The following is a 27,722-nucleotide window of genomic DNA, read 5'->3' on the forward strand; positions in this document are numbered from 1 at the left end:
CATATTTGTGGCCCTACATGTAAAATATATGAAATTGTAGTTTTTCAAAGCCCAGGTAAAATATCTAACAAAGCATTCCAGCATTAGTTTCCAATATCAAAACACATCGTATTTTTTACTTTTGAATAATTATCATCTAACTGTATAAAATAAATAAAACCTGCTGTTTATAATATATGAACTTAGCACTTCGTTTTTAAGAAATATAATAGAAAACTACGTTTCTAACTATATTTAACATAAAATACTCACAAATTAGTTTTTTTGTTTAGTTTCCAGTCAACAAATCAAGACAACACAGAAGAATGCATTAAAAAATAACGTGTTTTTAATACATTTGTGCAATATCATTAAAACACATAAACTAAGCCCACGCTTACCACACAATTAACACAAAATGTTTACACACCTTTCTTCAAATTTGTACATCTGGGGCTCCTAAAATTAGGAATGAACATGTAAATTCACGGTTGCCATGGCGCCCAATTGTCCCCGCCCGTGTGGCGCCAACCGCGGCTCATTGACAGATTGGCTTTCCGTCTATTTAAGCTCAGTGTTCTAACTCCTCCTTTGTCAGTCTGTCAACGAACCACTGCGCCGCGAAACGTGGGTTTTTACTCGGTCCTGTTTCCTGTTGGTATTTCCTGTCCGGTATTGTTCCAGTTTATTTTGTCCTCTTTAATATCGGTTTCGTGTTTCGTTCCCGTCTAGTTTGTCCTGTTTATTTTCGATATCCTGTTTTGATATCAATCCTGTCTGTCCTGTTGTTCAATAGCGATTTCCAGTTTCGTTCCCTTCTAGTTTGTCCTGTTTATTTTCGATTTCCGGTTTTAAAATCAATTCCGTCTGTCCCGTCCTGTCCGGTATCGACCCCATCTGTCCGATATCTGCTCTGGCAATCGGTATCGATCTCATCGGCCTCTGGCTTCCTATCATTCCACGCCAGACTGCTGCCTAACGTGCATGACTTCCCATTTCCCGTAAAATAAAAGGCTTGTGTGAGAAACTTCACGCATTTGGGTCCTGCTCCTGTTCCGGTTCATGACAGAAAATGAGAAACCCTATCAAGATTTTTCACACACAAAAAATTATTAAAAATTGCATACTTCTGCACATCCTCATATTCAGACTCATTTTAAAGGGAATGTTTACAAACACGAGTTTGATTAAAAAGCATAAAACACACGAAATGGGTGCACTATGTACGTGTTATTTGTTGAGTTCCCTTTCTTGGTCCAGGTGGAAATGCTTGGCACAGAGAAAAAGTGCTCGCTTCAGACTCCAAAGGAAATGTTACATACTTTGAAGGCACAGCTTGAGTGCATACTTTTTGTGCAATTTCTTTATAAAAAAATACTACAAAACACACACAATTTGTGACAACATGAACAACAGTGCATGTTTTTGTGCATTTTCTTCCTTTTCATTCGAAAGAAGACAATGCATAAAATGAGGTTTAACAGTTTTAGGCTGTCTTTTTCTTTTCTTTTTTTTAAATAATGTCACTCCGATTTAAGCCTAAACTAGGATTTTAAAAACAAAAAATATATAAATGGATAAAATAGTTACAATTAAACTGCACATGTTCGTAGTTTAAAAATAATAATGAATTATTTTCTGGAAAAAATGAGGGACTTTTTGTAAATCATATTTTAAGATATGCTATTTTCCTATTCAAATATTCTCACCCAAAATGAAATTCACAATTGGCTTTTCATTTTTGTTTGAATAAACTATATATGTGTTAAGTAAATATACAAACATAATCATAGGTTTTTAAATCATATTTCTTCACCTGTTGACCAAATTGGTTTGAGGTTTTAATTGAAAAAAAAAATTTAGATGCCATTTCGTTATTTTGACTGTTATACTTCAATGCTGTTTGTTCTGGTTTACTACTATGCTCTTTCTACATTATTGTCACCATGGGACGATAATGTTGCAGTTCTTTAACCCTCTACACACCTTACAGCAGATCTGCTTTTTGTAACCTTGGAGACTTGGTTTGGGTCCTGTACGCCAGCAGAGGGCGCCAACCGGTTTAGTCATTGCCAGTGGTGTTGAGTAGTAGAGTTTTTTTGTTGTTGTTGCCTCCTGTTTACTGGCCTCACCCACGGGCAGTACTGTTCACTATGGTCTACTGCCGTCCGTTATGGCGTCGCCACGTGATTTAGGTCACGTGTGTGCAAAGGGTCACTAAACTTATCTGATGCTGTCCAGTAGAAAACCTGACAAGAGAATTAACTCTCGAAGTTACTTCATTTAGAGGGTCCCCCGCTTCCTTCCCCAAAAATCCAGGTCATATGTTGTCGTCCAGGTCGAGGTCGGTGAGGTCCTTGGCGGTGGCCATGAACATGCTTCGTCCTCTCTCCAGACGACTTTTCTTGTCGGTGAGGCGAAAAGCTTCCATGAACTCATCGATATCGATGGCTCCGTCTCGATTACTGTCGATGGCGACCACCAGCTCCGAGATGGCCTCGTCCGTGATTTCCATCTTCAGGTACACGCTGAGAAGCTTCCACGTCTGGCGAAAGTCGGACGGCGAGATGAAGCCTGGGGAAAAACATGACCTCATTAAAACACACGTGTCAGACAAACGGCCCTCGGCCAAATGTGGTCCACTGTTTCATCTTCTGTGGTCTGCCAGAAAATGCTGAGAGAAGCACAGGAGACAAATAAGCTGCATCTCATCAAACCATGACTTACAGTTTCAAACATGTCCACCGGATGTCACCAAAGCCAGACACTACTCTCAAAGCACCCACTATAGCTGTATTTGCTGTATATTGTTAATCACCCCAAAAACATTGAGGAAACCCATCCCGATGTTATCTGACTTAAAAAAATCAAGGACGCTGATTAAAGTTGGTGTTCGCAATTTGACATTTTCAACTTTCTGCTGCCATCTCCTGGTTTAAAGTTATGATCACAGCCTGCGTAAGCTAAATCCTCGATTACTAATGAACTCTTATTGTTTCATCCTTTTTGGGGGTTTGGACTGCAGTGGTACCACTACTTAAATATGTCTCCACAAACAAAAGTTTCAGGTTACAAAGTACCTAAACAGGAAAATATTGCCTCTAGTTACAAAGTACGCGCTGCCATTAGCCGCTCTCAGAGTTCCACCTGGCCACTCAGTGCGTATGCGTGAATCTCGTCATGCTCTCCGTGTCCCCTTCCTGCTCTGTTAACAGTCTACTGTATGGAACATCTACGAAGAGCTATCGTTCACAACCGACCCCACGAAAGACATGCAGGAAAGTGGACAAGAAGAAAAGAAGAGGAAGAGACTTTGTCTGGCCATCAAAACAAAGCAAGATATATATACTAGAAAGGTCAAAACACACACAGCCCTGCAGGAAGAGGAATGTAACCAAATTAAAGAACTTTTTGCTAAATTCCATGTAGTCTCAGAATTTGTGGAAAGGAAACACCCGGAAAAAGTGTTGACAGGTCGGGCTATCGCTTATTATAATGACGTCTGCAACGCGCATTTCGAAGGATCGTCAAAAGCCGGCCAAAGCAGACGTTATTGGATCAGTTTGTCCAGAAATACGAGGCAAAAAACACTGCTGAGGACCGTTAAACGTTTAAAGGTAAATAAATGTTTTATTATTTCCTTTTTTCTTTGTTTTTTGTTTTTTTACATGACATTTTATGTTTATTACCAAGTGATCTACATTTAATATGTATTTGTTTTATGTTCTGATGCTCTTTTATAATACATTGAAAAAATATCATACTTTTGCGGAGCTTTGAATGTATTTATATTGATAAGACGTCTTTACTAGTGTTTTAGGCTACAAAGCTATATCCAGAACGAATTGAATTCGTAAGTAGAGATACCACTGAATATTTGTAACAGGTTTTTTTTTTTTACTTTTACCGTTTTTAGGCTACAGTGAGAAAAAAAACCCAGGGATGAGCATAAAATCGATTTAATGTACTCATGAAAAGAGCCACTCCTGGCTCACAAACCATATAATCCCAATCCCTACGATAAATAACACGCAACATCCCTTTTTTATTACGTTTATCCTAACGTGCCACGTTTAATCTCGTTTAAAGTATGTTTTTTTGAATGACAATAAAGACAGTTCTAAGTTAAAAAAAATATTTTTTTTATTTCGTTTTTCTGCTGTGATTCTTACGAACAGGAAATTTGAAAAGTGTCTTTGTGGAGGGAGTGAAGAACAGTAGATCAGTGGGTTAATCTCTGTTTTAATCTGAGGTTTCCAGATGACGTCACCGGGCGGATTACTGCGTCACAAAATGGTGTAAATACCAGGTCACGTGACACGCGGATGCGGAAGCTGTCACAGGTACGTGCAGATATATTCCTAAATGCCTAATTCATAAGTAAAAACGTTTATTTCATTGCCTTTCAATGTGAAGAAAAACATTAAATGATACCTATAAAGCTTTCACAGAACCAGATGGCCATTAAAACACATTTTATGTTACTTTCTGTTTCCCCCTGGCATGTTTTATTTAAATGTTTTTTTCTAATTTTTTAAATCTTTTTCTTGATTAGTATTTTGATTTGTTGTACAGTTTGAATGTATTGTTTACGCAACACTGTGGTAAGATGTTTGTATGGAAATGTGTTAGTACACTAAAACATTAAAATAATGTATGGGTGGTATGGAAGCCCAAGGGTGCCAAAATTAATCATCTAAAAACGACCTGATGGAATAAAGGATTTATTTTAAATAGCTGGCAAACATGTACTATAAACGTTATCCAAATAGGGTTTTGATGAATTAATTATTTCCATGGTTTTATTTAAAAGAAAACATAACTTTGACTTTTATAACAGAAGGAAAGAAAGATATAGTGCATGTAAAATGGTTCAACCTTGTATTGAGATAAAGCAACTTTCCGTGTTTTGAATTTGTCATGACTTACAAGTAATAAATGAAATTAATTACACAGTTTGAGTTTTTGTTGTAGTGACAAAAAAAGGAAATCCTTTTTTCTTTCTTTAAAGGGACAGTGTGTATTATTTGACCACTAGATTTTGGTGTAGTGCAACAATAAACAGATGCTAAAAAGCAAAAGGATAAAACAAATTACAGAGACTCAAAGACACGAAAATGGACCATTGTACTTCTCATTTTTATGCCCAGCTTTTTTGAGGTTTTTGGGTACCCGTAGCAGCAAGATTGTGGATAAATATACCATAAAGGACCTTAAGGTAAGAGTCATAGTTTATGTAAAATGAATAATAATTTTTCGACCGCGAGTATTATTTATTATATGATTTTTAACTTGCAAATGTCAATAGATGGCCAAAACCAAATCAAGTTTGGGAGTGGGGGAGCGGGGATAACAGGGGCGGTTGTGAAGCACTGGCTTGATGGAATTGAAAATACAGCTACAGGACACTTTGCAAAAACATGCCATCAAGTTTCATAAGGCATACAATATTGTGGAGTATTTTCTCATCTTTGTTGTCAAAGTTAAAGCTTTAACTTGAGTTAACTCAAATTGAAATTCAATCTTAAACTCAACAGGACACAAAAGTTCCCAACAAATACAATCCAAAAGTAATTGAAAGTAATCCGGTTAAAGTAACCCTAACCAACCCTGTTTACAATAGATAGTTTATAATTATTGAACTTGAATAAACTGGGTTAAAAATGAATGAATACATATGAACAGAGGACGCATTGACAACTCACCTGAGTTGTCCGTATCGACGATCCTGAAGATGGTCTCCAAGGTGGAGCGATGTCGGTACAAGGTCTCCAGCAGACCCTGGTCGATATGCTACAAGAAATAGAAACGGAACACGTCTTATTGTGAAGCGAGGAGACGCGACCGCGTGGTGCTTTCAGGCGCTCACGTCAGCGTCGGCCCCTTTGATGGCCAGCTCGTCCAGCCACTGCAGGTAGTCGATGAGGCCGTCCCCGCGCTTGCTGCTGACCAATTGCGAGCGCAGCATTCGCCAGGGTAGACCCAAACGCATCACGCTCTCCACAGCCGTGGCCCATTCGTCCGGCGACACCACGCCTGTGAAATTGGGATCGTTTGTTTGCGACTATTCAATGAGATAGTAGATGAAATAAACCAACAGGAAGCTTTGCAAAACCTTCATATCAGAATATAAGTTTTGGGCACTATTTTCAAATCAGTGAAGTTAAAGTTAAAGTGCGGTCATGTCATGATTACTGATGCAACTCAGCTGTGCCTGCTCCTTTGGCGCCAACTGCCGCGGGCTCTGATTGGCTACCGATCAGTACTTGTACCCAGTCCTGTCTGTCCCCTTTGGTCAGTCCGTCTGCAAACCTCAGTGAACACTAGGCAAGCCTTTTTCGACCCTGAATCCTACCTTTCCCGTTTTTTGCTCCAGTCTGTTCCCCGGCTTCGACCCGTTTTTGATCCTGACCACGTCTACTCTTCCGTCTTGGCTTTCGACCTCTTTTTGTCCCCGACCACATCTTCTGTCCTTTTCTAGTTAATACTCGCTTCCGACCCCGACCACGTTTTGGCTCTCCTTTCCCGGCTACTGACCCATTTTCCGTCCCCGACATGGCCATCACTCGCCACGGAAGATACACTTTCGCGTTCGGAGCACAATCCGAGTATCAGAGCGACCTGCTTCCCGCGTCCAGCAATCACCGGATCGTGGGCACAACTTTTTCTCTTTCTTCCAATAAAACTTGTGAGAAACGCAACGCAAGTGGGTCCTGTCTCCGTTCTGGTCCTGACAGGTGAATGTTAAAGTTTTAACTAGAGTTAATTCTATTTGACATTAAAGCTTTAACTCGTCAATGGCTACACCAAATGGTGTTTATCCAAAAAAAGAGCTGGATTGGTAAAATAAACTATAACAGAATTTTTTTTACGATACTATACTATACTGTATTTTTCACTGTAACAAAATAAATGCAGTGAATGTTACAGCTTTAACTCAAGTTAATTCTATTTGACATTAGAGCTTTAACTCGTCAAGGGCTAAACCAAATAGTGTTAATCCAAAAAAGAGCTGAATTGGTAAAATTAATCGTTACACCAAGAGGATATGTTGGAAAACTGAAAATAAATCCTGTCAAAGTTAAAGCTTTAACTTGGTATTAACTAACTGACATTCAATTTTAATTGGCCAACAACAGATGGAGTTAATCGGACAAATCGCTGGATTGGTCAAATAAACTATTACAGCAACAAGATATTTTTGAAAACTTGCAATCAGAATTTTAAACAAATATTTTTAACTATTTCAAAATGAGTCCAGTTAAAGTTAAATCTTTTTATTAACTGTAACTGACATTAAAGCTTTAACTCGGCAAAGGCAAGTGAACGGCACAAACCGAATCATGTTTATCTTTAAAAAATGAAAAACATTTTTAAAAAGTGCTGGATTATTAAAAATGAAACGTTACAGCAAATTGGCAAAACTTGACATTCAATTTTTAAAGAAATACTTGGAAAAAAAAATAGTGCAGTAAAAATAAAGCTTTAACTCAAGTTAACTTATAATGACGTTCGAGCTTTAACCAATAGTAAGTGAATGGCCAAAACCGAAGCATGTTAATTTTAGAATTTTTTTGGGATCAGTAGAAATAAAACACTAAAGCAACTTTGTAAAACCTGCCATTACATTTTAAAAGAATAATATTCGACACAAAATCTCGCAGTCCGAGTTAAAGCTTTAACTCAAGTTAACTCTTATCCACATTAAAGTTTTCACACGCCAATGGCAAGTCACTGGCCAAAACAAAGAAGGTTAACTTTTGGAGAAAATGCAGGACTGGTCTAATTAATCATACAACAAAAGGGACACACAAAGTCAAATGCTTTAAGAAATATTTTTGTCTATTTCTAATTGAGTACTGTCGAAGTTAAACCTGAGTTAACTAGGATTTTACCTAAATCTTTAAATCCCCAATGGCAAATAAATGACCAAAACCTGATCAAGTTAATTTTGGAAAAAGTGCTGGATTAGTAAAAATAAAATTTGGCAAAACTTACCATTAGATATATTAAAAAAACTTTTTGACTATTTCAAAATTAGTGCAAAGTTAAAGCTTTGACTCAAGTAACTTCCAATTGACATTAAAACCCCAGTGTGTAATATTTGACCACTAGATAGCACTTGATTGTCTAATACCAACGAAAACCAGTGCCACAGATCACAGGGTCGCAGCAAGATCCCAGACAAACATGGCAACGACCTCTAGGCTGGAATTCCACTCTGTAAAAGAAATATAAATTTCTCAACCTATGATTTTTTTTTTTAATAAAAATTAACATGGGTATGATAGTTTATGTATTTTTTGCCAACTATTCAAATCGATGTTTTTGTTGTTTTCTTTTGACTGAAAGAATTTTTGTACCACAAGGAGGCACTAAACATTACACACTGTCCCTTTAAGGCTTTACTCCCAACGGCAAATCAAGGTTGATTTAGGAAAAAGTGCCGGTGTAGTAAAATGAAACATTACAGCAACGTCACCAGGACAATTAGCAAGACATGCAATTCAAATTTGAAGAAATACTCAAAATGAATGCAGTCAAAGTTAAAGCTTTAACTCAAGTTAACTCTAATTGTAATGAATGTTTAAACCTACCAAAGTAACGCCAATGGCCATTCACTTTCTGAAGTGAAGTCAATGGCTACTGTCAAAATATACGTATCTTGAAAGTTTTAACACGACTTAATTTAACTCAAATTAACTCTGATCGCACTGGTAGAAATAATCTAGGACTTTTTTGGTTCTAGGGGGGTTTTACTCTGTTTTCCCAGGGTGTTAGTAGAATTTTGTGGTTATTTTCTTTCTAATGGATTGAAGTAGGCGCCGATATATGCAAATTTGGGGATGTACAAGTCAAGTCAGACCCGATCCCCAGTGGCCCTCGACTTTAAAGATTAAATAAACGAAGAAAACAGAACAATGGTCGATTAATCGTTTTTATTTAAAACTTTCTCCGCAATGCCGATCGTGAAGTCCTAATAATGAGATCCAAAGTTCATGTTTTGTGCAATACAACCGAGAAAGGCCAAACATTTCCCAGACTGCAATTTCTGGGCGTGGCAGTTCATCATTCACAGTACCAAGTACAAAAGGTTGAGCTCGTATAACTCGGACAGGAAGACCACACCCGAGAAATCGAAACCTGATCCCGTTTGGCGAAACTCACCTTTATTGTTGCTGTCGAAACGTTTGAAGGCACTAATGAGGTCCGTCTTGTGCGAAAAGAGCTGCTCCCGAAGGACTTTGAGGGCCGAGCGCTCCGTCTGCCCCACTCTGTAACACAGGCCAATTTCAATTCATAAGTACTAGCGCTTCCCCACCCAAAAAACATCCCTTTTTGGACTAATTCTGGCAAATTATCTGGTTTAGAGAGACATGGTATACCTTGTATGGTCAAAACTAACCTGTTTGGGTAAAAAATTGGGCTGACTGAATACTTTTGTCAATTTGACCCAATTTTTGAGCAAGGAATTTTTCAGACAAGAGTATTTTTGTTTAAAAGAAAAACAAAATTGGTTCTATACCTTACAGTCAAGGCCATTTTATTTAAAACAAAACAAAAAAAAACCAACAACAATTGGGCTGATTTATGTATAACGATGCAAAAAAAATGGTCAAATTCACCCAAGTATAAGGTTGGTCCAGTGTTTTAAAAAGAGGCGCTCTCAATTGTTTTTTGTAAAAGTCAGGGTCATTTTCTTTAGATCAACCCAAACAAAAAGGGTGTAAGAAAATAACCCCAGCAAATTTGGATCAATCCAATACTTGCATTGATTTAACCAAACTTTGACAAAATGTTTACATCAACCCAAACAATTGAGTCGTTTTGTGCAAAAACAACCCAGAAAATTTGTAAAATTGACTCAAGTGTTGGGTTGGTTCCATTTTTGACTCAAGTTTTTTTTAGACCATGCTCTTCACTTATTTCAATATTAGTCTGGGTCATTTTTTTTTCAGATTGACACAAACAATTGGGTCGCTTTTCTGTAAAAACGATTCAGAAAAATTATTCCAAATATAGGGTTGGTCTACAGCTTGCTCTCCATCTTTTTTATATCAGTCTTGGCCAACCAAAACAATTGGGTCATTTTATTTAAAACAGCCCCAAAAATGTGTCAAATTGCCCCAAGTATTGGTTTTGTCCTATTTTGACCCAAGTTTTTTTCAAATCAGGCTTTCCATTTTTTGTAACTGTCTGGATTATATTGTTTGGATCAACCCAAACAATTAGGTCATTTTATGCAGAAACCTCCAGAAAAATGGGTTGACAATAACCCAAGTTCGGCCAAAAATGGACCAGCCCACTTCCTGACTTGACCCAAGGTCCTGTGTAGTTTTGCATATCTATCCCAAACAATCGGGCTGTTTTGTGGAAAAATGACCCAGAAAAATATGATTATTTTAGTGTCAAAAATAACCCAAGGTTGGGGTTCTCCCATTTTGACCCGTGGGTTTTTAAAACAGGCTCTGTTTTTTTTGTATTTGTCTGTTTCATTTTGTTTGGATAAACCCAAACAATTATGTGCAAAACAACGCTTAAAAATGAATGATAAGTAACCCAAGTTTGGGTCAAGAAAGGACCAACCCAATACTTGATTGATTCGACCAAACATTTTCTGTTGTTTTGCAGAAACAACCCAAACATCTAGGTTGTTTTGAGTAAAACGACCCAGAAAAATGTGTTCAATATTGGGGTTGGTCCCATTTTTGACCCGGGTGTTTTTATAGCATACGTTTGTCGGGCTGTGAGTTCTCTCGTCATGCTGCTGGCCTGGTACTGAACCACGTGAGGCACAAGATTGGGTCCCAACTTGACGTAGGCCCCTCGGTTGCTCCCCACGTCGTAGTAATTGGAGGCGGAGAAGACTGTCAGGACCTAAGTTGCATTCAACAACAACAACAACAACAAAATTGTTTTTTTTTTGCATTTCAACCTAAAGGACAAGTATCGGCGTTCACCTTGCGGTTGTGGCAGAACTCGTAGCCGTCCTGCTTGCACTCGTGCGAGCGCACTATGAGCTGCATGTTGTGCTTGGCCAGGAAGTCCTCGGTCACGTCGGGGCCCCAGTAGCAACCGCCGCCCCGAAGCTCGTTAGGGAGGCTGCCTTCGTGCGGCATGGGGTCGCTCCATAGCAGGTCAAGGATCTAGAAAAGGATAGAATTAATTAACTAAATCGATAGATATTATCCTTATCTTATACCAGAGCCGTGTCCCCCCTAGTGGGAGGTGGCTAGACTCTTTCTGGGAAATCGATACAGAGGAGGGGATTCCCAGCCCCCTAGCCCAACCCAACTGATGTGTTGGGAGTCATTAGGTGACCAAACCCCCCAATTCGAACCCCTAATGCCGAACGCCAAGCAGGGAGGCAATGAGATGAGTACCAATGTTGTAAGTTTTAGGTATAACCCGGCCGAGGCTTGAACCAGCGACCTCCCAGTCTCAGGGCGGGCGCCCTACCCAAAGGCCACCGAGCTGGTCAGATATTATCCTACAAAGCAAAATAAATACAGTGCAGAGCGAAAGTATTGGCTGCTACCACCATGTTTGACAGGGGTGGTGGTGTTTTCAGGGTAATGCGCACTATTACTCTTACACCAAACGTAACGCTTTAGCCCTAAAAGTTCATTTTAGGTCTCATCTGACCAGAGCACCTTGTTCCACATGTTATTTGTGCCTCCCATGTGGCTTTTTGTAAATACCCAACAGGCCTTTTTATGGTATTCTTTTAGAAAGGGCTTTCTTCTTGCCACTTTATGAAGAATAAAAATAATAGATGTCTTATGCACAGACTGTCCTAGTAGTGTATGCCCTGCAGGTCATGCAATGTGATTATGGGCCTCTTGATTGCTTCTCTGATTAGTTTTCTCCTTATTTGGGTCAAAGGTTTAGAGGGAAGACCAGGCCTCAGTAGGTTTGCAGAGGTTTTATGCTCTCTCTAGTTTTATAATATTGCTTGCACAGTGCTTTGGGGGATCTGTTTGTTGCGATATCATCTTGTAGCCCATTCCTTTGACCTTTTTGACAACAGCGAATAAATAAAAAATATATATAATGCACCACTGACTTTTTTTTTAATAAGTCTTATCATTCCTATTAGTAAAAAAATCATTAAAAGTAAAAGAAAACTATTCGCCATCTCAATCTAATATTATTTTGTTAGTTTTAAAGAGACAGTATGTAGTATTTAATGCCTCCTAGTGGTAAAAAAACTTTCATTCAGCAAAAAACAAACTCATTGTCATGATTACCGATATGCTTCACCTGTGCCCTCTCCTTTGGCGCAAACTGCCTCGGACTCTGATTGTCTCTCTGTCCCTATTTAAACCCACTCCTATCCGTCCCCTGTTGTCAGTCCGTCTGCGAACCTCAGTTTACACTAGGCAAGCCTTTTTTGACCATGACTCCAACATGTTTTTTGCTCGTTGCTGTCCCCCGGCTTCGACACGTTTTTGCTCCTGACCATGTCTACTCTCCTTTCCTGGCTTCCGACTCGCTTCCGAACCGACCACGTTTTTGCTCTCCTGTCCCGGCTACTGACCAGTTTTACCGTTCCCGACACCACCATCGCTCGCCACGGTTGTCCCACTTCCGCGTTCAGAGCAACCTGCTTCCCGTGGCCAGCGATCACTGTATCATGGGGGCAACCCTTTCCTTTCTTCCAATAAAACTGAGAGAAACGTAACGCAAGTGGGTCCCGTCTCCGTTCTGGTCCTGAAACTCATATTTGTATACTAGGCAAAAATACAAGAACTATCATACCAATGGTAATTTCTATCATGAAAAACACAGGTCGATAAATTTGTATTTCTTCTACACAGTGGAATCCACACTTAGGTTGCCGCCATGTTTTTCCGGCATCCATCTGCCACTCTGTGCCACCGGCCCTCGCCCGTACCAGACAAAACAGTGCCATCTATCGGTCAAATGTTACACATCGGGGCTTTAGGAATCATTGCACGTGTTTTACTCAAGAAATTGTTTTACGTTATGTAAACATTATTTTGTTTCTTATTTTACAAAACAAAAAATTTTGAGCATTTTGTTTTGTGCCGGAGAAATACTTTTTGCAAAATTCCCTTGAACAAAAACTAACACCAGGAGGAGGTTGTTTCTGCAAAAATACACAATGCTTTTGTTAAAATCATTCCAAGTATTAGGTTGGTCCTTTTTTTGACCCAATTTGGTGTTATTTTGACTTTTCTTAGAGTGCAGACTGATCAATAGGTTGGTTTATGAGCTTCTGAGGGTACGTGTATTAAGGGCGGTTTTTGCATTCTGGGAGTCAACCAAACTCCAAAGAGAAATGGAGATTTAAGATCTAAACCAGGGGTGGCGAACACGCGGCTCTAGGCCAATAAGAATGCGGCTCTTTGCCTCATATTTTCCATATACTATGGCTCTTTGCCTCGTTTCATGTTTAGTTTTGTTTCCCCTCTTAAAACACACTTGAATCCATCAGAGTTAATAACAAATAATAAATAATATTTTGAAATTAATTTGGCAGATTTGTTGTTTTATGTTGCTCCGGACAAATAACTGACAGCCAATCATCTGTGTAGGCTACGTCTAATGCCGGCCAGTGTGTGGTGTGGCTCTTTGACTCTTAACAGTTAAAAATTTAGGCTCTTTGTGTCAAACTTTTCAAGCCTCTTAGAACTTTCACATGTTAGATCTTTCCATGAGCGTCACCAAGTACCCCCCTCAATTAGAGCATTTTTTAAAACTCTCTTTTCCTTAATAAAGAACAGGATAGGGTTTACTATAATGAAAAACGCTGGCTAATTATGAAGAGTAAAAAAAAAAATGTGAAGAAAACAGCGTCGAAAATACTCCACTGCCTTAAAAAGGTTCAGTCCATTTGATACCTAGGACCGCCCTCTCTTGCGACATAGCGGCGGAGTCTGTGGAGGCTCCTGTGTATTTCGCTGAGAGTATGTTATTATGGGAGCCCAAGAGTGTCATTATTAATTTAAAAAAGGAAGATTCAATTTTCGAAAAAGGCCTTAAAATGAATGTTAAATCGATAAAACCCGCCTTTTAAAAAAAGCCTTTAGCAAAATATTTTCATTAAAATGTTATTATAAGTGAATTTTACATATATATACTGTATATATCCAGCCAGACACTCTGGGTGCTCAGAACCCCTTAAACTCTGAACCTAAAATCGCCCATGGATGTGTCGGCCCACTTTTGCAGCCTCTTACTTAAAGCCATGACGGGGAGGCGGAAAAGCAGATTGAGTCCGGGGAAGCTTAATGACGCTGGGATTAGCGCATCTGAAAGCCAGAATGGGCCGGCACCTGCCGCTCCAGGGGTAATTACTGATCGTGAGCATGGTTAGTCCACTCCAGCCTATGACGTCATGACGACAGCTCCGGGATATTGACCACCATGTGGGAAACCTGTCCACGAGGATCCGCTAAATAATAGGGCTGCAACAATTAATCGAATTTGCCGACAGAAATCCATAATGGAAGTACATGGGAACCTTGGTTTTCGAACGCCTCTCAGTTCGAACAAATCGGAGTCCGACCAAAAATTTCGAGAAATTCTTGCTTCGCTATTCGGTCAAAAATTCGGAGTTCGACCGGTAATGCGTGAGTGCCTACGCTAGGGTGCCATGCTGAGCGGCGTACGGGTGTAGATCGTGTAGATCGCCTCCCACCCCTCGTGACCAACTGTTATCACGTGCGCACTTGCCTCTTTTTGCTTTCGCTTTTAACATCGGTGAACGGAGTGTTTTAGCCCCTAACTATGCCTCCGAAGAAGGTCGGTGCAAGCAGGACAGGTGAAAAAAAGAAAAGTTGTTCGTGCAACTATTGCCTTTAAGAAAGAGATAATAGCTAAATATGAAAGAGGTGTGCAAGTTTCCGATCTTGCTAGGGAATACAGCATGCGCCTTCTGCTGACCACCACAAAGGTAAGAAATCCTATTCATAATTCTTTTCTTTATCTTTTTTTTTTTTTTTTTTACACGTTCGTGTTAGCGTAATCTTTCATACGGAAGATTACGATAACGCGAACGTACGATTAGCCTGGGTTAGTTTATGTTTACAGGTAAACATTCAGGGTGTTGGAACTGAGCCCAAAATTCAGGGTGTTGGAACGGAGCCCCCTTTCCAATGAAGCGCTAGCCATTTATGGTGCTCAATGACTTGTAAACGACCTGATGTTTTTATTTTTACACGTTCATGTTAGCGTAATCTTTCGTACGGAAGATTACGATGACGCGAACGTACGATTAGCCTGGGTTAGCTTCATATTTACGTTAAACATTCATGGTAAACATTCAGGGTGTTGGAACGGATTAAAACGATTTACATTATTTCGGTGATTGAACAAATCGGTTCTCGAACAGGGTTCTGGAACGTTACAGACTTTGCAGTTAAACACTGAATGTACGTCACAGAATGCACACGTTTGTTTTATTTACTGTTTTACTGCTGTTCTTGGTTTATTGGGATAAATAAGGAATACTAGGGTTGTAACCAACAATTAATTTCATAATTGATGAATTGTTCCATTATTTTTTTGATGAATCGGATTTCTAAGTTCCCTCCTATTGATTCAAATATAGAAGTTTTAGACAAAAGTGAACAAAATAAAAGATTCTATGATGTAAAACAAGTGTTAATTAACTTGATAATTTAAAAAATGCATAGAAATGTATGCTATACACCTGCAAATATGTAAGATGCTCTTTTCCTACCACCTTATCCAAATATCATATTAAATTTGGACTTATCATACAAAACAAGAAAGAAAAAGCAATACATTTCAATTTGTGCAGATTTTTTATATCCACAAAATAAATATAAACAAACCCACTTTTCAAAATGTTGTCAACAAATTTGTTTTTCTCTGTATTTCTGTTTGTTCCCTTGAAAATTATTTCATGATGAAACAGTTTCAACTACTAAGTTGAAACTTTCATGTCAATTTTGATCGTAAATGATGCAATATTCAAAATGTAGTATTTAAAAAAATTCACATAACTTTTTAAAAAAAAAGAACTGTCTTGGCACCCTCTGCTGGACTAAAGCGGTATTACAATTCCCAGCGTCACAACGAAATGGTGTGCGCTCTAATTTGCATTGATTTAATGTTCACGGTGGCTCATAAATCACGTGATACAACGACTCGATCTAATTAGTTGCCAACGCTTTTATTCATCGATTTTAATCAATTTGTCGATTTGTTGTTGCAGCACTAATGTATACATTATTTTAATATATTATTTCTTTGCCATTCTATAAAAACTGGAGAGAGGTTTATCAAAGGAGTTATATCTTTAATGGGCGGCAGGCGGCTGAGTGGTTAGCGCGTCTGCGGCACAGTTCTGAGATCAAATCCAGCTACCAGCCCTCCTGTGTGGAGTTTGCATGTTCTCCCTGTGCTTACGGGCAGAGTCCGTGTACTAACATCTATTCTATAATAGTTGTTAGTTGCAGCCCTATTGAAAACTCACCTGCTTCCACTCTTCCTTGGTGTTGTCGCTAGCCACCAAGTCAAAGGACTCCTGGGTTTCCTTTTGCGCTGCAAAGCTGCCTAAACGGACTAGCGCCGCCTTCTGCTGGCAGCGTTTGACGTCATCCTCCACGGATCCCTTGATCCGATCGGAAAAGTCCTGCAGGGAGCGGTTGAGGAAGCCGTCCCGGCTCACCACGGGTTTAGGGAACGTGAGGGAAACCCGTCGCTGGAAAAGTCTATTATTGGACAAATCGTCGTCCACCTCTGAGTCGAGGGATGTCCCCGTGGAGCTCTGGAGCCTCTTCTTCTTGGGAGGCCGAAGCGCCGAAACGTACTGCGATCACGCGGATGAATGAATGAGTAAGCGGTCAAGGTCAGAGCTTTTGGTGAACCCGTTTACTCACAGTGTGTCGGTCCACTCGAGCTAGCACGCCGAGGTCCGTGGAATCCGAAATGCCGCCGTGCAAGACCAGGACTTTTTGGTCGATGACTGTCGCCAGTGGCAACCAGCTGAAGATCTTCTGGAGAAGCTTTAGGATCCGTTTGCCGTGCATCTGCGTGAAAAATGAATGGCTTTATCTCCTGATCCTGGTCCTAAATTCCTGGTCCTCTACTATTTTGGCAACTGATATGGATTTTTGAGGTTGATGCCTTTTTAACATTAGAAATAATCGGATGGACAATTATTTTTAAAAAATATATGTGATGAAACAACTGGGCAGTATGCCATAAAAATAAAAACTTTTGCAATCATTCTCAGTGAATTCCGTTTCAATTATATAATCACTCAAATGGTAAATGGTCTGCATTTCTATAGCGCTTTTCAAGTCAATGAAGACCTCACAAAGTGCTTTACAATGTGCTTCACACTTACCCGTTTACACACCAATAGGGAGTCAGCAATGCAAGGCGCCTAAATACTATTTCTTCATCCACCAAGCATTTTAACAAATACACGCTTACATGATAGTTCATATATTTTTTCTTATCATTTAAATACATTTTTTTTTTCAAATGGAAGTTTTTTTTAGCGCTGAGAGCTGCTAAATTAATAGACGCTGTCCCTTTAAGTGAAATGGACTCCGACTGCTCTGGTATTTACTGTCTGTCAGGGGACAATTCGGGAAAGACTCTCCAATATTTGTTGATGACTCAAAGCTTGAAAATGTGCAACAAAACCTGGGCAACAAACAAACCAAAAAAATATCCTTAGTAAAATTTTCAAACAACAGAGTAGGATTTAAAATACTGTTGCCATTACATGACAAAGACATACTATATCTTATTTTGTCTTTTTTAGCATTAAAAAAGACAGAGATGCAAAAAAAAGTAATGCAAAAATGTGTGCTGCTTACAAACTTTGAACCGTGTTTATTGACTAGTTCTATTATTAATACTTGCTTCTGATTGGTAGGCGCTTTTAAAACTCGAACATTAACAATTGTGGTTGGCCAAAACTCCATCACTCACTACAAAACCTTGAGAAAAACAGCAGTGCTTTGCGGTTTCACAACCGCACTACGTACAAACTTCTGACTCCGATTTTGGACTGCCGCCCCCAGATCTTTCCACCGCCCCCAGGGGTACCGCCCGCTTTGGGAACCACTGGGCGAGCATATAAATTCTTGTTGAACCTTTCCTGTACTTGTGAGCAGAGCTTCTGACTTCAACTTCGGACTGCCGCCCCCCTACTGCCCCCTTCCGCCCCTAACGCCCCTACAGCCCCCTTCTTCCTCACCGCCCCCAGATCTTTCCATTGCCCCCAGGGGGGCGGTACCGCCCACTTTGGGAACGACTGGGCTAGCATATAAAATCCTGTTGAGCCTTTCCTGTACTTGCATGTGAGCAGAGCCGCCGGACAGCCGCCACACTGGCAGTACCAATTTTAGTCCCCCTTTAGCCCAACAATGAAAAAAGACGGCGACAAACGAGCAAATTTACCTTGTACTTGGTCAACACCTCCTTAGTGAAGCCATACCTGCAATAGTCACAAAAAATAGAAATGCTTGAACTGTTTTCACATGGAAGCTGTTGCTCCCTTACCTCAGGTTGATGATGTGGTCCTCGTGGTTGCCTCGGTTCAGGTGCACCTCGGTGGGGTAGACCAGCAGGAAGGCGAAGAGGACGAGCAAGATCTCAATGGAGTCTTTGCCCCGGTCCACAAAATCTCCGTTAAATACATAAGGCTTCTCCAACGACGGCATCCCGTTCTGTGAGGAAAAAGAACCCATATATAATCAGGCAAGGATGATTGTTTTCATATTGTCAGTAATAAACAAAACATTTAATATGTACAAATGCTTCATTGAGATTTTATTTATGTTCCTGAAACTTGGTGGATACAATTTTTTTTTCTATTGATTGGCCACTTTTAGATAAGATATTCTTATGGGGTGGTAATGCACCAAAATGATAGCGCCAACTGCCGTTAAACTTGAAGAAGATTCAGAATAAGGTGGTTTTGTCACCATTGTGTCTATCCTTTTCTTATCAAAGAAGTATTATTTCCATTTTTTTTAGGATGGATGGATTATTTAATGGATGGATGGATTGATGATTCATTTGATGGTTGAAGGAAAGTTTGGGGGTGGATGATAGCTGGATGGATGGATGAATTAATGATTTAATGGATGAATAAGGAAGGATTTAATGGTTGAAATGATAGTTTGGAGGATGGATGAAAGGATGAATTGATAGACGGATAGATATAGAATTTGATTGTTTGAAGGATGGATGGAAGGATACATAGATTGTGCTTGCTAGGTATAATTAGAGAGAAAAAATGTTAGCTTAGCTTAATAGCATCATATATATGTATATATATATAAGTACATATATTTATACATATATTTATCTGTCATAATTACCGATGTGAGTCAGCTGTGCCCGCTCTTTGGGCGCCAACTACCGCGGGTTCTGATCGGCTCCCTGTCAGTATTTGAACCCAGTCCTGTCAGTTCCCTGTTGTCGTCAGTCTGTCTGCGAACCCCAGTGAACACTAGCCAAGCCTTTTTCGACCCTGACTCCCACTTGTCCCGGTTTTTTGCTCCCGTCTGTCCCAGGCTTCGACCCGTATTTGATCCTAACCACGTCTGCTCTACCGTCCCGGCTTCCGACCTCTTCTTGTCCCCAACTACGTCTTCTCTCCTTTTCTGGCTTACGACTCGCTTCCGACCCCGACCACGTTTTTGCTCTCCTGTCCTGGCTACCGACCCGCTTTTTCCGTCCCTGACACCACTATTGCTCGCCATGGAAGATCCACAATCGGGGTACCAGAGTGACTTGCCTCACACGTCCAGCAAACACCGGATTGTGGGCACAGCCTTTTCTCTTCCTTCCAATACAAACTTGTGAGAAACGCAACACAAGTAGGTCCTGTCTTTGCCTCTGTCTCTCTCTCTCTCTCTCTCTCTCTCTCTCTCTCTCTCTCTCTCTATTTATATATATATATATATATATATATATAGAGAGAGAGAAAACGAGAGGGAAGGAGAGTGAGCCTTCTGCTAGTTTTACTCGTTTGTCATAGAAAGAAAACTTGAAATACCTTGCTATGGAAGAATAGATAGATGGATGATGAGAGATATACTTTGATCAAATGAACTTGCTGGATAGGTAGAATGATAGATTCAGTGCCATGATCTAGCGTGCCACATTTCATGAAGTATCACCCCACCTGCATGTCCATTACCCAATGCCCCCCAATAAATGGACAACCCTGAAAATCGTATTTGTCAGATCATTGCGCTTCAAGCTGTTTTGCCTGCCAAAGTTTTCACTCTTTGCCTTCGGTCCCGTCCCAAAAAAAGACTGCTTTCATTCCTCGTGTGTCAGTGTTTGGGTTCAGCTGCCGTACCTAACATTATGCTGATTATTGCTATTGAAGGATTTTATACATTTTACTATAAAGGATTTTATACGATTAAATACAAGTTACATTTATCGAATGAAATGAAGATTTTTACTGGGTAGGCTGAAGTTCAATGACAGGTCACGCTGATCCGAATGCGGAATGTTTTGGCTGGGGAATTTTGATAACAGGACTCTGACGGGGGGACAGCAGGCGATGTTTGGAGAACAAGGCCCTGATGACGTAGAAACGCTCTCCTGTTTTGAGTTTCTCCAGACATCGAGGCGAGAGGGTGGACCCCACGTGGGGACTTTCATTGGCACGCCCATGGGAGGAGCCAGCACACTAGCTTGCGGAGAGACGTGAAAAAAGGCAGAAGATCGAGAGAGGCGGCTTGACAGAGACTCGAGCGACACTAATTCGACAATAATTTGGCTAAATTCGATGGAATTCACTTAATAATAAATTAAGAAAATAAATCTGCCCCCGTGTGGAAATGCCGGTCTCTTGTTCATTTTTCCATCAAGAAACAAGCACGCATTCTTAGGAGAATGTAAGTTGTGTTTGGTCAATGGAGTCAGTTAACTATTTCGAACAATTTGGTAAACGGTACATTTTAATATTTAATTCCTAACACTAGACAGAACTATAGATTTAGCTTGCTATCTACAGATAGACAGACAAAGCTAGTTTCGCTTGCTCACTACAGATAGAATGATTGAGATAGCTTGCTATGGATTGTTGGGTTGTTGATTGGTTAGTTGGTTGGTTGTTTAGTAGAAGGTACAGACTGATGGTTGGATGCAAAGTTTTATGCATGGATAGATGGATGCTCAGATGGATGGATAGAACCATAGTTAATACAGACACACAGACATCACTTTTAAGTTCACCTTGTAGAAAATCAACAGCAGATCTTCCAGCTGCCCGTGCAAATCACCTATCAAGAAGATCAAAAACAATCTCATCAACATCAGTGAACCTACATTGGTCACTTATTTTGTTGTCTATATAAAATCCAGACCCGGGAGTCTCTACTCACCACAAATTGTGATTTCTTTGCTGTGGCAGGTAGAAATGCGGCTGATGTTAGGCAACATGCGCAGTAGCTTCCAAGTCTCCAGCAAGAGCTGCAGGACGTAACGCGAGTGCAATTGCTGTTGGGGGGGAAACAGAGACGAGGCAGGGATTGGAGGCTGAAAAACCCAAAGTCTATTTCGGTTCCATACTTTCTTATTCCTGAAGGCCTCTACCAGGCAGACGGCCTGCTCAGCGGTCAGAGGGAAGCACAGACGAGGTCCAGAGTAGATCTCTGGCACCTCGATGCTCTCGTAGGAGAAGTGACGCTCCCACTCAGCATCGCGGCAAACCTCGTTCTCGCGGAAGATGTGCGAGATCAAGTTTCCTGACAAAAAAAAAGAAATAAGCTGACGGAACAATGCAAAGTGCAAAAACATCCAAGTGGAGCTCACGTTCGTTGCTTGACGGCGTGAAGTTATCCATGAGGTAGCCCAAGAAGTTATACAACTGCCGAGAAGATGGTTTTGAGAAATCTTGTCCCGGATGGAGTTCTGATTCTGGGTTCTCACCTTGATCTGAGCTTGCTCGCCTGAGTATTCGATGGACTGAAAGATGTGCCAAGTGTAGCGCCTCCTCATCTCCATGCGTGCCACGTACTGACGGTACCATTGCTGGATCAGCACGGCCGCTTTTATCGCTGCGGATGCAAAGCATGCCGAAAAGGGGAAGCTTTTATTCTTCCTTTGTTTGTTTCTGTAATTATTCTTCCCGAGTTGTTTAGCATTCTAGCAAGCAGGGAATAATTTCATCTAGTTCTTTTGTACACAACCGAAGCTAAACCGAATGTACAGCAAGGTTCATCAACAGAGTGTCCACGGGCACCAAGTAGCCTGGCATGGCATGTGGACTGGTTATGAAAATAGTTTACAAGTGATGGGTCATTGTGATTGTCTGACATTTTATTTCTAACTGGCATAATGTTTTAGTGTCACGGTTGCCATGGCGCCCAATTGGCACACCCAATTGGCCCCACCCGTGTGGCACCAGCTGCGGCTTGTTGACAGATTGGCTTCCCTTCTATTTAAGCACAGTGCTCTCACTCAACCTTTGTCAGTCCGTCAACAAACCTCTGCCCTGCAAGACGTGGGTTTTGACTCTGTCCGGTTTCCTGCCTGTGTTTCCTGTCGGGTATCGTTCCCGTCTATTTTTGTCCTGTTTAATTTCGATATCCTGTTTTGATATCAATCCTGTCTGTCCCGTCCTGTCCGGTATCGACCCCATCTGTCCGATATCTGCTTGGGCAATTGGTATCGATCTCGTCGGCCTCTGGCTTCCTGTCATTCCACGCCAGACTGCTGCCTAACGTGCATGACTGCCCCATTTCCCGTAAAATAAAAGGCTTGTGTGAGAGACGTCACACATTTGGGTTCTCATCCAATTCCGGTTCATGACATTTAGTGGTTGACCAAGCCTAATCAAACTCTACTTGTAAAAATAACAACCTGGTAAAAACATAATAATAACAAGGTAACAAAAAAGTAATAACACTTGAAACGTGTCATTTTTCAAATGTATGTCAAACTATTAGGTCTTTGCAGTTTTTGATCTGATGGTGTTTTTAATCATCCAAGTATTTTTAAATTATTAAAAAACAAGAATGGAGGAAATTAAGAGATGCGGTTCAGAAACTGGAGGTACTTGAGTGAAGGTATGTGATAGCAATGAGCTATTTTCAATAAAATAGTCAGTTTTCCCTTGTTTTTAATATTTTGTTGTTTTTTTATTTGTTCATTCAATTGGTAGTTGACTTATTTCAGTTTGGATAAAATGAATAATTCCTTTTTGTATAATTGAATTAATATTGTTTAATTATACTTCAATTCAAACATCAATTCAATAAAAAAGATAAACAACATTAAATACATTCATATAGAATTGATATTTTTAATGACTGTTTTAAAATTTGTGGAAAATTGAAATTATTTTTGACAATCCAGGTTTTTTTTCTCGAAGTTTTATAAATTCATTTCAATGTATTTTAATTAGAGAAAACAAAAAATGTCAGGACCAGAACAGAAACAGGAACCAATCGCATAACGTTTCTCACAAGTTTTATTAGAAGAAAGGGAGGGGGTTGCGCCCACTATCCGGGGATTGCTTGACGCGGGAAGCAGGTCGCTCTGAACGCAGAGCCTGTTAAGATAAGAATCGGGGCTTTAAACGTGCTACTTGGTGCTATATGTGCTTAATTTATTTATGTGATTTACAACATTTTTCTTTTATTGTCTATTAAAACACTTGAATTTACGTTGATTATTTTATTGTATATTAAATTTAAATGCATTTTCTGTTGATTGGATGGACTTTGATAATTTGATGATCTTATTGGTTGTTAAAAAAATCAATAAATACGAAATTGCTACAGTTACTCAGTACTTGAGTATTTTTTTCACCCAGTACTTTTTTAATTTTACTCAAAAAAGTATTTGGATGACTACTTTTGATTACTGATGTGACTCAGCTGTACCCGCTCATTTGGCGCCACCCGCCGGGGGTTTTGATGAGCTCCCTGGTACTATTTGAACTCAGTCCTGTCAATACCCTGGTGTCAGTCCATCTTCGAATCTCCGTGTATACAAGGCAAGCCTTTTTCGACCCTGACTCCCACCTGTCCCGTTTTTTCTGTTTCCGGCTATGACCTGTTTAGATCCTGAGCACGTCTGCTCTCCCGTCCCGGCTTACGACCCCTTTTTGTTCCCGATGACGTCTGCTCTCCCGTTCTGGCTTACGACTCGTTTCCGACCCGACCACGTCTTGCTCTCCCAGTCCCGGGTCACCGCCATCGCTCGCTACGGGAGATCCATTCCCGCGTTCGGATCACAATCTGAGTAAGAGAGCGACTTGCTTTCCGCGCCCAGCGAACACCGGATCGTGAGCGCAGTCCTTCCTCTCCCTTTCAATAAAACTTTGGGTAAACGTCACGCAAGTGGGTCCTGTTTCCGTTCCGGTCCTGACACTTTTATTTCTACTTAAGTATTATCTTTCTGAAGTAACAGTACTTTTACTGGCTAGTCTACCCACCTCTGGATCTAACTAAAAACCACAAAAATAAAGAAGTAATGCAACTTACACGTGACACCTGCAGAGAGCGCAGCCGAATCATAAAGCAAGCAAAGAAAACATAGAATTCATGTGTTGAGTGTTGACCGTTTTAAGCATCTGGAACATCACAACATTGCTCACCTTTTACCGGGTGTTTGTGGAACTGGTTGGACTTGGTGACGCCACATCCCATGACTGTTCCTGCAACAATGACGACCACACACCAAGAAATGAAAATGGAAAAAGATAATAATGTTATAGCGACATTTTGGGATGGTTCCAGGATATAAAAGCAAGAAGAAAGAGGGATTAAATCAAATCAGAGACGTCACTGAAGTACTGTTAGGAGTAACCCAACAATTTTGTGTTTTCTAAGAAAAAGTCACCCTTTTTTATTAATGAAAATGAGTCTGTTCTTTTGCCTATTTTAATCTCTTCCTTTAGTTGGCTAGTGTCAAATATGGATTTTTCTTTGCCACTCTGACTTGAAGGCCAATATCTCAGAGTCGCCGCTTCACTGTAGATCAGGGGTGTCCAAACTTTTGAGAAAGCGGGCCAGGTTTGGTAAGCTGAAAATGTGTGAGGGCCGACTATTCAGCCTGGCGTTCCTTAAACAGTGTTTAATAAAATCACCCTCCATGAAAGGTTTGTAGTGTTTGGCTATCAGCGTCGCTTCCTTGTAGCTTGCCTTTATAGCATTTTCATTCAACTCACAGAGTCTCGTGAAAAAGCGCTGCCATTAGACAGCTTCCTGTTGCTTCACCTTTTCACAGCAATAACCGTGCACTCTGAGGCAGAATCACACTCTGCCTCACAAAGAAGTGATTGCCAAACCTTTATCTGCTTTGTATTTGTTTTGACTCGTTAACAAAATGTGAGTCGGCTCACATTAATCCCGTTAACTGCTGGGTCACTTCTGACCTCTACCTGCCATCGGCCTAAACCAACCCGAGGGGCTTAAGGTACCAATCCTACGAAGGCTTACAGGTACATGCTGCTCTGCGTACACGTTAGACACACGGAATGGAATATTTGTTTCAAACAAGACGTGAAAATCAACGCAAAACTTTTATTTTAAAACTATGATTGACAATAAATACAAAAACGTTTGTTTTACCTTTCATTTAAAATCAGGGTGGTATATGTAAACCTTCCTGTGACCCTATACAAAACCAGATGTCGCAGTGCTTGACTGTGCCTATTTTAACCCTACTTTTGATATTTTCAACCTGGTAATAACATAATAACAACATAGGATTAACGCACGAACTGTCTAGTATTTTTAAAATACATATCTATTAGGAAGCGCTTTGTGCTAATTAGTTAAAAAAATAAAAGCAAAAACAAATAGATATATAGTTGGTTGGATCCCTTAACCACTAGGGTCGTGGGGGCACCCATCACTCTCCAGGCTATAGATAGATAGATAGATAGATAGATAGATAGATAGTGAGATAGATAGCAAGAGATAGAGAGAGCGAGAGATAGAGGGATAGAGAGAAAGATAGATGGATAGATATATAAATAGATGTGGATGGATAGAGAGAGTGAGAGATAGAGGTATAGAGAGAAAGATAGACAGATAGATAGATAGATAGATAGATAGATGGATGGATAGATACATGTAGATCAGGGGTGTCAAACTCATTTTAACCCGGGGGCCACACAAAAGACCAAACATTCGCCCGGGGGCCGGACTAGTAGATTAAAGAGAATGAAAAAGAGAGAGGGTGGGACAAACAAAGAGAAAAAGGGAGAAAGAAAGAGAGAGAGAAGAGAAAGAGAAGGAAAGATAATGTGAGAAACAAAAGAGATAAAAAGAGAACTAGTGAGAGAGGGGGAGGTAAAGAGAAAGAAAGAAATACACAGAGAATTAGAAAGCGAGAAGGAGAGAAAAGAGAAGGAGAGAAAAAGAGAAGGGTAAAGAGGGAGAAAGAGAGAAGAGAGGGAGAGAAAAGGAAAAGGGAAGAGAGAGAATAATAAGGTAAAAAGACACAGAGAAAGACAAAAAGGAACAAAGAAAGAGAAAAAGAGAGAGAGAGAAAGTGAAAGGGAGAGATGGAGAATGAGAGAAAACAGAGTAAGAGAGAGAGAGAGAGAAAGAGAGAGAGAGAGAGAGAGAGGGGTAAATACAAGTACAGTGTTTGTGAGAGGCAGCTGGCTTTGGCCACATCAAGTGGACATATTTCAACATGCAGCTTGTTTTTCTCTTGTGCTTCCCTCAGCATTGTCTCGCGGGCCGGATTCAATCCCTTAGTGGGCCTGATCCGGCCCGCGGGCCGCCTGTTTGACACCCCTGATGTAGATGGAGAGATAGAGGGATAGAATGATAGATAAATAGATAGATAGAGGGGAGAGAGAGAGAGAGAAAAGAGAGCAAACAAGAGAGATGGATAGATGGATATATAGATAGATAGATAGATACTTACGTAGTCAATCGAGTCACCAGGTCCAGTGTGTATTTTCCTTAACGTTTGTGGTCATCCTCCACCCGTACAGTCAGGTGTAGAGGTCAAAGGCGGCCATTTTGGAGACCCCAAATGCAAAGGAAGTCCCCGAGTGTATGGTGCGCATCCGCGCACCGTCTGTTTCGACCCGAAGCCGCTTCACTCCTTAGTCCCTCGCAGGAATCGTCGAGGCGCAAGTGGATTAGAGATGCTAATTGCTTAATGAGACCAGACAAGTCGCTCGCACGAGACCGCGGGTGGTAGGAAGAAGGTTTGACGTCATTGTTGATGTCATGATTTTCATTCTGGGGAATTCCCAGTTTCAAGCCTTAACGGTACAGTTTCACCTAAGAAAGTTTATGATGTGACCTTTTTTTAGGAAGAGAAGAGGAAAACAACTTAAAGCGAGCATACTTTACATGTATTTTGTTGCTAGCTAGTCTAACAATTTCGTTCAAGTCAAGTCAAGTCACATTTATTTGTGACGCCCTTAATCACAAAAATGTCTCAAAGGACTGCACAGGATTACAATGACACAATGACCTGATCTTAAACCAACATGCGGGCAAGGAACAACTCAAAACCTCAGCGTGAGGAAAAAGAGAAACCCTGAGAAGGGACCTCACAAGTGGTATCCCCTTTCCAGGATGACCAGGGTGAATTACATTACAGTGTTTCTCAACTGGTGGGTAGTGGACCTTTTTTCATTTGGTCACAGGTTCTTGCCTAGGCAAAATAATGCCAAGAAAAAGAAATAACAGAAGGTCAATTACCCTCCTTAACAGTTGATGGCGATAAAACCACGCTTAATCTCTGCCTCTGCCTCTCAATACAAAATAAACCCCAACTGA

General features: G+C 40.4%; 1 protein-coding gene across 2 annotated transcripts; it reads right to left on the minus strand.

The window, feature by feature from the left end:
- Window positions 1–332: 332 nt before the first annotated feature.
- Window positions 333–27,033, minus strand: ppef2a (protein phosphatase with EF-hand domain 2a). Of its 2 annotated transcripts, XM_088336552.1 has the most exons (17): window positions 26,854–27,033; window positions 24,557–24,625; window positions 21,892–22,019; window positions 21,775–21,829; window positions 21,532–21,707; window positions 21,345–21,459; window positions 21,196–21,242; window positions 18,496–18,662; window positions 18,394–18,430; window positions 16,857–17,006; window positions 16,451–16,786; window positions 10,941–11,126; window positions 10,715–10,857; window positions 9,148–9,254; window positions 5,849–6,015; window positions 5,685–5,772; window positions 333–2,553 (listed from the first exon to the last, which is right to left on the minus strand). In XM_088336552.1, exons 2-17 carry the CDS (start codon window positions 24,615–24,617, stop codon window positions 2,300–2,302), a joined length of 2,217 nt encoding a protein of 738 aa, XP_088192678.1. In that variant the 5' UTR covers window positions 24,618–24,625; window positions 26,854–27,033; the 3' UTR covers window positions 333–2,299. The 2 variants fall into 2 exon arrangements, with proteins under 2 accessions (XP_088192678.1, XP_088192677.1); XM_088336551.1 differs by lacking the exons at window positions 24,557–24,625; window positions 26,854–27,033 and having other exon boundaries at window positions 21,892–22,017.
- Window positions 27,034–27,722: the final 689 nt, after the last annotated feature.

Source organism: Urocampus carinirostris, chromosome 5 (assembly GCF_059441175.1).
Source record: "Urocampus carinirostris isolate Australia breed hairy pipefish chromosome 5, RoL_Ucar_1.0, whole genome shotgun sequence".
In the NCBI taxonomy this organism is placed as follows: domain Eukaryota; kingdom Metazoa; phylum Chordata; class Actinopteri; order Syngnathiformes; family Syngnathidae; genus Urocampus; species Urocampus carinirostris.

Excerpts from the sequence above, each read along its gene's own strand:
- ppef2a (XM_088336552.1), bottom strand. The coding sequence starts at position 24,617 with ATGGGATGTGGCGTCACCAAGTCCAACCAGTTCCACAAACACCCGGTA. Across the intron at positions 10,858-10,940 it reads AGTTCTGCCACAACCGCAAG|GTCCTGACAGTCTTCTCCGC; the intron begins GTGAACGCCGAT and ends AATGCAACTTAG. Across the intron at positions 2,554-5,684 it reads CGTCGATACGGACAACTCAG|GCTTCATCTCGCCGTCCGAC; the intron begins GTGAGTTGTCAA and ends GTTTTTCCCCAG.